Consider the following 9,905-nt stretch of genomic DNA (forward strand, 5'->3'; position numbering starts at 1 on the left):
AAAACATTTCCAATCCTAACCTCTCCCCCCCCCCCCCCCCCCTCCAAAAAAAGAAAAATGAAGGAAAGGCCTAATCAAGCGACGTCGATACCTTCTATTCTTCTATTTTAAAAGAAAAAAAAAATCAAAACGAATAGTTAAAACAACTTAAAGGCACACAACATTTATACCTACAGGAAAATAAATAATACATATTTGAATTATTTCCATTCATCCAGGTAGTCAAATCAGAGCAAGTGTCGCATTGACAACATTTGACGAGTTTCATCGTCATTCTGCTAAAATAATTCAAGCTGCAGTTTTTGGACCTAATTCTCTCAAGACCGGGAAAACTCTATTCAGATTTGATGTCAACAATCTGGTGAGTCCCAGTTTATTAATGTGTATAATGAACTATGTTTTTTGTGGTTGATTTGTTAAAATATTGAAACATTTTACATATAAAAAGGAAAGGAAAACAACAAAATTGTCTTAACTCTTAACATATAATCATCATTCATGAAAAGTATTATGATTTTGAAGGTAATTCAAGTATTGGGTGTGAGAAAACAACAGCAAAGAAGTATGGCACTATTTTAGTATGAAGTAGAAATCAAAGACATTCAGAAATTTACAAGCAACAAGAATATGACATTAAGTAATTACTTGCCAAATTTAATTAAAAATCCTCTATTGGTTAAGAAAATATGCCAGTTAAACCAGTCTTTCAAAAATGATGATAACAGAAGTTACAAATCCATTTGTTTTTCAACAAGACAGGTCTGATGGCTACATGCTTCTTAACTTTTCTGTTTCTTTTTCTTGCACTAGGTATATCTAAAGGTGATTAAATATTGATTGTAGCTTGAAAAAAAAGATAGAGATAGCAGATTGTTATGGATCGTTTTTTTCCCCCCTTCTTTTTAAAGGAAAGAAATACAATAGTCCTTGGAATCAACAAGTTCTGATCCAGTAGGATTTCTGTTTCAGAGAGGAAAATAAATATATCTGTTTTAAAACAATGAACACTATTTATTGTACCATGCATTCTATCAGAACTTGGATATATTAAGATGTTACCATCACTCCTACCAACTATGTAATACGGAGGCTGTTTATAACAAAAATGGAAACCTTATATGATTAATAAAATGCGAACTTTTTTTTTCAATTTTACCTCCATTAAGGTCATCAGTGGAATTGATATAGAAAGCATTGAGCCAGTTGATACAAAGATGAGAGACAGTCTTACCAAGTCTGTGCAACTTGCCATTGAAATCTCAACCAGGTTGGTGGATGGCAGTATCAGCATCTCTTATTTTTCATATGAAGATTCGGTTACAATCCAGAAGATTTACACTTACACTTTTTGAAATATATTGATTGCACTTTAGAATTATAATTAGATGGAAAATTCTTTCTAGATGTGGAATAATGTTAATTCCAAAACGATATCAATTTTAAAATTTTATTTTTGAAATATTCCCATGGAGATCTTAGCAAAATAGATGTCTGTCGTTTAAAAAAAAAAAAAAATCTAACCAGATTTAGGTCAATACAAATAGCCAACTTTAAAGATGCAAACACTGAACTTTCATTGAATTAAGTAAATGCCCATCACAATTTTTGAGGAAGCAACTGCAGAAATATTCTCTAAATACCTTCTTTAAAGTATTTGGTTCAATTCTAATAAGCTTCTTTTAAAGACATAATTCGCCCTTGGAACTTTTTAAAGTTTATACAAAAATTATAGAATTACACGGAAAATACTACAGTGGCTAAGTTTACTAGAATATTCACTATCAGACTCCATCATCACCTTTTAAATGACCCCTTCTATCATTTAGGAATGTTTTAAAAAAAGATTTTTCAACAACAACCAACTGCCTGTCGGCAAGACTTGTATTTCTGAAAAAATGAACAAAAGTGTTTGTTAGATTTAATGAACATAGATGAATCTTCTCATGTAGGGAGCCATTTCAGTATTTAATCATACAAGAAGCCAGTACTAAGGGCTTATTACACCTTAAAAGTACAAGGCTGAACAATATACACGAGTACGAAAGGGTTAATAGATTGTTATTAGCATAGTGTCTCTCAAGAACTTGAACCATCTTATTGTAAATACTTTTCTCTTTCTCAAAATCTTAGCTCCATTGAAGCAGCTGCCAAACATGAAGCAGACAGAGCAGAGCAAATTGCCAGAGGTCAATTAGAACGGCAAATTCTTTTGACAGAAAAAGATTCTGAGAGAGAACGAATCAAACTGAATGAACTAAGAGCCATTACAGCAGCTGTGGAGTCTACTGGTCAGGCAAAGGCTGAAGCACAGGCTCAGGCGGAGAGGGTTTTGATTGAATGCCAGAGTGAGATTGAAGGTAACGATGGTGATGGAATGATTTTACAGGCTTTTGCAAGACTTTACTGATTTGTTTTTTGCATTGCATTGTTCAAATCATCTTATTTTTTTCGGATTCTTTTACGGGTTAGAGATGTGAAAGCATATATTTAAATTAAGTATTTGCTTCCATTGAAAAATGATACTTAAAAGGAATAAAAACACTGGATTTTCACATACAGGAATATTGTTTGAATTGGTGTTTAACTTTTCTCCCAGCCTCTCTGTTAACTCAGCATTTGAACGAGGAGCTGTACAGTAATTGCGGCTATGTGGTCTTGTGGTATGACACTCGCTTTCAGATCAGAAGGTCCTGGGTTCGAGCCTTGCTCGGTGCATATTTGAGTCCTTGGAAAAGGCTCTTTACTCACATTCTCTCACTGTACTCAGGTGTAAAATGAGTACCTGGCTGTTAACAGTGTTGTCTCTTAACTAAATTAAATGTGTCAGGCTTAGGAAATGTGAAGATATGGTAATTGAATAGGATTGATTGCTCTAATTAATTTTTTAAATTTTTTATTGAGTACTTACTGTAAGTAATGCACTGATTGGGTAGCTAGCTGTAGCTTCCTATCTTCAGTGTAGCAAACATACACTACTATAAGTTATAAGATATTGTTTCTCCATGTCTGTAACTATAAATGTTAAATAAACTAGGGTCCAAAGGTAAGTCGTAACAGTAAAATTCTTTTTCTTTCATTCCGTAGCTGTAAAACTGAAGTCGGAGGCTGAGAAAATTTTACATGAGAGTGAGCTCTCAAATCAGAACAAGGTGAGAAAGTGATATTCTTAAAATCATCAGGTTATGGTTTGTATTTAATGATGTAATATAATGCCGTGAGAAAATGATAATGCATCAAGTGGCACTTTACTAGCTTCAATTAAAGAACAAACAGACAAAAGGTTGTTTTTTGTAATGTTTGACAGAAAAAAGGCAACTATATCATGGAAACATCATTTGTATCTCTGTTTTGAACAATGAAAAGTGATCCAAACACAGATAGACTGGTACTCAAAGAATAGTAGGAATAGCATCTTACATTGTCAAAAAGTGAGGACAAAGTGTTGAGTTAGAACAAATTGTTGAGTTAGAACATATTTTTCGACTTGAGAAATTTTTCCTGCCAATGTTTTGTGCCTGAATTTCTCATTTTGAATTTTAATAAACTGAATAAAACTAGATATTTTCAGAACTCTTTGAATTACTCGTCATTGTCACAGCCCCAAATACAAATAATAGGAAAATCATAACATATTCATTTTAGTAAGTCATGAAATGCATTTTAAAAAACACAAAATGTTGCTCTTTTTATTTGAGGTAACTATTACTTTGTTATAAATTTTTCAATTTTAAACCTTTGAATTTTACATCAGTTTTATGTTTGATTTTTCAGCTTCGATTTTCAGAGCTAGATTACATTAAGAGGAAGAATGAGATTGAGATTGCCAAAGCCAAAGCACTTTCCCAAGTTGAGGTAAGTCAGATGTGTCTGTATGATTCTGTTTTGAATTGTTTTCTATTCAAAATTTGATCAAAATGCCTAACTTTGTCAATAAACAGACCTACTCACGCAACAGTATTGGTCAACAAGCTATCCACCAACTTTCTTCAGTCCCTAATAAAAAAAAGTTAGCTAAGCCCTTTGCTCCGACTGTGTTATTTATAGTGTTACTAACTCCTTTTGCTGTCTCCGCAGTAGTAAATGAAAGTCTGTGCTATTGTTAGCCTTCTTCAAAAGCTCAATTCGCCATTTTTTTTGGACAATGGAACACTTGATACAGTGCAGTCCACTTAATCGTATCATTATCATTCTGCAGAAATCGCTCCATTTAAGTGGCATTCCAATTAACTGATTCCACTTGTAGTCTCCATTGGAAAACCTATCTTGCAGTGGTTCTGTATTTATATATATAATGATATAGAGCATCCTTTTATTTGTTTGTCTAAAATTTTCTTTTCTTTTTCTGTCTACATTTAACACAACATGTGAGTAGTTATGATGGTAGATGAAAGAAAATGTGTATCCGTATCTATAACTTTGCATTCCCTATACTATTGTCATTTCACTCATATTGCAAAAAAGAGGTAAAAAGGACACATGAATCCTATTCCACAATAATCCATAATACATTATACAATTTTAATCAAAATGACTCGTAAAAAGCAAATCAACCATTGCACCATTACCTGCGCTCTCATTAATCATTTATTGCTCACCAAGACGTCAAATGGCTTAGATACAACATATTACTATTACCAGATATAAGGGGATAGGTGGTGATTATCACAATGCCATTTTCAATTAACTGACCCTTTTGTTCATTTGGAGGCACGGGATGGCTTCAGTTTCATTCCTTGGGAATATTCATGTTTTTAAAAATTGGAAAGAAAAATTTTCTAAAACATTTGCTGAAGCTCTGAAATCATTCCAATTAACTGGCTTGATTCCGATTAAGCAATAGAAATTATATAGAAAAAATAACACCACAGACATATTGTTCCAATTAAGCAGCTGTTCCTATAAAGCAGCTTTCCAAATATTGGATTCTACTGTTTTAGTTATATTGGGATGAATAAAACTGCTTTGGCACAAAGGCAAAGTTACATGAAAATGGCTTTTGTTTTCATTTTTACAGTTGACTTTTGATTTTCAGATTCTTTTCTGACATTCTTTAAAACTATGATCTGGTTTTTTTTTCTGCTGACCTAAAAGGTATTGAGGGTGGTGTAAAAAGTAATTTTGAGTTTGAAAGAAGTTCAGATTACTCTGTTTTCCAGCATTTACAGATCTGAATATGATACTGTATATGACTGTACTAGCCTTCAAAAATTGAATTTATTTGTAAATTATGTAATTTGAGTCAAATGAATGGCCTTTACTGAGGTGAATAATAAACTGCAAAAATAAATAAAATAAATAAATAAGATAAAATTGCATTTCATAACTCTGGTCATCTTGAGTTTAAATTAAATTGAGAAATCTGGTTCACCCTGATTACTGGTTCACCAGATTAATATAGAGGGTCACATACTGTTGCTGTTGAGTTATTAATAATGACTGTCATTTTGAAAAATTACAAAATTTCACGCCTACTCAACCTGTTGCAATAGAGGTCATTAACTATGTCCGGGATGTTATGATAATAGATACAGCTTGCTCAAGATAAGATCCCATAGCCTGTACATATGATCTATGTCGTTAAGGTTTTATATCGATATTTTCCCCTTTGTGTTAATGTGTATTTTGTTAAAAAAGATATTCTACTAGCTTTTTTAATAAGCTGAATGTGTAATTTTCCACTTGAAAAAAATATATTTAAAAAACACATTGAGCATGTTGATAAAGTCATGGTCAAGCTTTGCATAGATATATTTATTTTCTGGAAAATCTTTTCTGCCGTCCAGTATTAGGCTTTATAACAACAAGCAATAATCATTTTATATAATTATTTCTCATTTTTACTTTTTAAAAATATAAATATTAATTTATTAATTTATTTGTTCTGCAATCTTTTCAATTTTCAATTTATAGTGACAGTTTTAACTATTTTACAGTGTTTGAAATTATTCATATTATAAAGCGCAGCTCTGGTTATAGAGCTGCTCCTTTTTTATATATATACATCCTATTTCCATTGTATTTTTATCTTATGTGTAAATTATAACACGTCTGTACAAAAAATTTCCTTTTTGGGATGCAATAAAGTATTATTATTATTATTATTATTATTATTATTAATTACAAAAAGCATATGTTGATAATACTTACTACTTAATCCTCTTTGGGCCTTGAGGCACATAGGGCATCCACCAGACATCTCCATTTTTTGCGATCGGCTGCTTTTGCGGTGGCTGTATTCCAGGACAGGCCTGCTTCCTTTAATTCTTTCTCCATGGTCCTTTGCCAGGTTTCTTTGTGTCTTCCCCGCTTTCTCTTCCCATCTGCTGTCCAGTACAAGGCTGTCTTGGGAAGTGACCCTTTTTCCATTCTGGCCACATGACCCAGCCAACGCCATCTTCTTCTTTTTATTTGGCTTTCAATGCATTTGTTGATAATGGCTCATTATAAATAATTGTAGTCATATTGGCATAATGTTTTAGTTTTAATACTGCTCAATAGGTCTTGGTCTTGAGTTCAATCCTGTCTTAGGCTCCATTAATTTTAAAGAATCACATCAAATAATCCCTATGTTTTATTTCTATTCAAGACGGGCAAGATGGCCAAAATGATTTCCACCATTGGCAAAGATACCATTGTGGCTATGAGCAATGCTGGACCTGCTAACCAGGTATGTCATTTAAATAAAATTCCCTTTATTCATCCCGTAGGGGAAATTTTTCTCTAGGGCCTATTCCAAGGGAAGACTGGAATAACCCAGGCATTAGCCACAGTGCAGCGCTGCAAATTGAGCTAGGGCTAGGTGACTTGCTCAAGGCCACACAGCTAGCGGCGGGTGATCAAACTCGGTACCTTTCAGATACGAAGCAAAGACTTAAACTTAATTTTATCGGTTCTCTGTATACAAGAGGCAGACTCACAACTGAATGGGCGTATTGTAAAAAAAAGAATTAGAGCTTTTATATAGCGCAATATCCACTAAATATGCTCAAAGCGCTTTACAAAGGGTCTCTGACCAACAGCAACATGTAGAACGAGACATGACACCTGTTAGGCGATATTACAATTTTTCCAACAGAGACAACGCTATTGATGGCCAGGTACTCATTTACACCTGAGTATGGTGAGAGAATGTGACTAAAGTCTCTTCCAAGGACTCAACTATGCACAGAATGAGGCTCGAACCCAGGACCTTCCGATCTGAAAGCGAGTGTCATACCACAACCCACAAAGTACTGTTTATCAATGTCTTTTTGAGTTGGCAACAGCAGCTGGACAGTTAACAATGAGTGTAAATTTAGTTGCCTATGAACTGTTATCAATGCCAACCTTCTTTGATACCTAAGATCTCTGGTATATTGTCAAAAGCTACAACTACAATTGATCATTCTCATTCGGCTTGTCAATAATTGGCATTTGATCATGATTCATAGAAAAGTGAGATTCAGTCTGTGCAGTTGCTGGATGGGTGACAATATTTCAATAATAGCAATTTTCTGCCTCAAGGGATGTGCCTTTTACTTTTGGTATGGTTTTTTATTGATGCTATACATTTGGGTAAAATACTCACAACATTCCGACACTCCCAGATTCCTGGGTGGGGTTCCTACCTCCCATAGTGGGCAGGGAGGTACTTGCTGTGTCTTCTATCCCCTCTTATCTGTTTTTCAATTGCTTTCTGTCTTTGTCTTGGAGTGAGATTGCTTGGTTTTTTCCTGACCTTGGTCAGAGTCCTTGGCTGAGAGGGAAACAGTCAAATGTGTAGTTATAGTTTTGGGAGATGATATTTTTTTCCTTGTAAATCATCTCTCTGTTATGTACTGTTACTCTTTTCATTTTTAACATATGATTTGTAAACATTTGAGTGTGTTCCCCGTAGTGGGGATCTGTGCTTGTGTCTGGATGAGACTTTTAGGTGATCTCAAACTAAGTACTTAGATGGTCTGCTCTTGGAATCTACATCTGTTTCCTATTTGAACCAATTCCCCTTTGTCTTACCTTTTTTTGTGTGCTTTTTAATTGTAATTCTAGAACTTTTTACTATCTCGGTTTCTTCCTTTTTACTGGCGCTGATATGACCTTATGTGTGTTGCAAGCGCCGTAAAACCCTTAAAAACAAAAACAAAAACAAACTTCCAGATTCCCGATCAGAAATTTTGCATTTATTTTGGTATGGAGTTACTGCAGTTGTTGCTCTCTCTCCCCCTCTTTCTTATTCTTCTTCTCTTTCTCTCTCTGTGTGTGTTGTTCTGTTGTTTTTGTTGCTACTGTTGTTTTTGTTTTTTCAAACATTGAATAATAATCTAAGGAAATGTAGTCGAAATAACACGCCTTTAGTAGATTTTAATAGGAAAAAAAAATAGTCACGCAAATAAATGCGGTAAAACACATTACAAATACAGCAGAGAAATAGGCAATAATCTGATGTTTTGTTGACACCTTGAATTAAACTAAAATCTACCTCTGATTGTCTTTAGTTGAAGTTCAATTTACTCCTCTGATATTTTTATATTTACCGACAATGATAAGAATCTGCAGAATTGGAGTGTCATAATACAGTTTTGGACCTATATTGTATATTTTAAGATCTCTGAGAGAGCCTCCCAAGGTCGGGGTTCCCGTCGAAGGTCGGGGTTCCCATCGGTCCAAACTCCAATAAAAGTCAAAAGCTGTATGATATTTTATTTTTCTTAATAAAATTGTGAGATAAGCTTTGAAAGTAATGAATTTTGTCAAATTTATATTTTTAAAGTAGTTTTTGTTCACTTTTCCCAAAACATTTTTAAAATAATTTTTCAGGTGAAACTGTTGTCAGGACTTGGCTTGGAGAGTGTTTTGCTCACTGATGGCAACTCGCCCATCAATCTACTGACCACTGCCCAGGGATTAGTGTCTCAGCCCAACAATTAGGAATTGAAGCACAATCCTAGATATCATCAACTATTGACCTGTTAGTGGATGATACAATTATTTCGTACACATTTGCAATGACATATGCAATGAAAATCGACTTTCAAGATTATCAAATTTATTAAGAAATAGTCAAGATATGCTTTTCACCATATTGTTTATGTTAATATTGGAAAATAAATAAAATTGCCTTACTTTCAGTGCAACTGCCTGATAATGTTTTTAAGGTCTGTGATTTAAATTTTTATTATATTAATGCAGATAGATTGTTTGTTACCGGTAATACATAGTTAATTAAAAATTGTTTATATTATCAACTTAAAAGTCACCAATTAAAGTTATATTAAATGATTATTTTTACTCTCATATTTTTATAAAAAGAGTTTTTATCATACATATTTCAATCTGTTGTTTTATTAATAATTTAAATATACTTTCTCACTTTCTTATAACTATATATATATACAGTAAAATTACTTTAAACCGAAAGAAGCTAAACCGAAAAATAATAAATTGTAGTTTCTTCATTATCTTTGTACAAATTCTTCCGATGAACCGAAATACTTCTAAGCAGGACTTTCTTTAAACCGAAACAACTTGAGAGCACCTTCCCTTTTTCTCTCTCTATTTTTCTTCAAAAATTCGGGAAAGGGGCCACACGTAATAATGCCCGGCGTAAGTATATAAGAAGAGGGCGAGGGGTGGGGTGTAGGCAAACATTTCAATCACAGCACTTGGGCTTGACCAACACCACAATCGCGCAGACTGGAAAAGGAAGACAACGGGTGACTGGCAGGGGAATGGGGGAGGTATGGCTGTAGAATCACGCAGGCGAGATGTTCTCGCTTGTGTGTTGATGCTTTGGAACGGACTGGATTTTCAACACGATAATAAGGGGGGTGGGTGTAGAGACTTACCATTGACATGCCACTTTGTTTAAATGTGTATGTGAGAGGGGGGGGGGGGGTTCTATGTAATTAGGCCTTTGAACTTAATGG

General features: G+C 33.9%; 1 protein-coding gene across 1 annotated transcript in view; it reads left to right on the forward strand.

Annotated features, from left to right (window-relative positions):
* Positions 1-9,275, forward strand: part of LOC144964825 (major vault protein-like) — a 35,794-nt gene extending 26,519 nt beyond the window's left edge. The window contains exons 19-25 of the mRNA XM_078899481.1: positions 219-361; positions 1,167-1,267; positions 2,131-2,357; positions 3,085-3,149; positions 3,772-3,852; positions 6,587-6,667; positions 8,797-9,275. Coding sequence (XP_078755607.1) covers positions 219-361; positions 1,167-1,267; positions 2,131-2,357; positions 3,085-3,149; positions 3,772-3,852; positions 6,587-6,667; positions 8,797-8,907 — 809 coding nt within the window. The 3' untranslated portion in view covers positions 8,908-9,275. The remainder of the gene's footprint in view (positions 1-218; positions 362-1,166; positions 1,268-2,130; positions 2,358-3,084; positions 3,150-3,771; positions 3,853-6,586; positions 6,668-8,796) is intronic.
* The last annotated feature ends 630 nt before the right edge of the window (positions 9,276-9,905 follow it).

Source organism: Berghia stephanieae, chromosome 2 (assembly GCF_034508935.2).
Source record: "Berghia stephanieae isolate SIO BIC M18660-M18661 chromosome 2, UCSD_Bste_1.3, whole genome shotgun sequence".
Classification (NCBI taxonomy): Eukaryota; Metazoa; Mollusca; class Gastropoda; order Nudibranchia; family Aeolidiidae; genus Berghia; species Berghia stephanieae.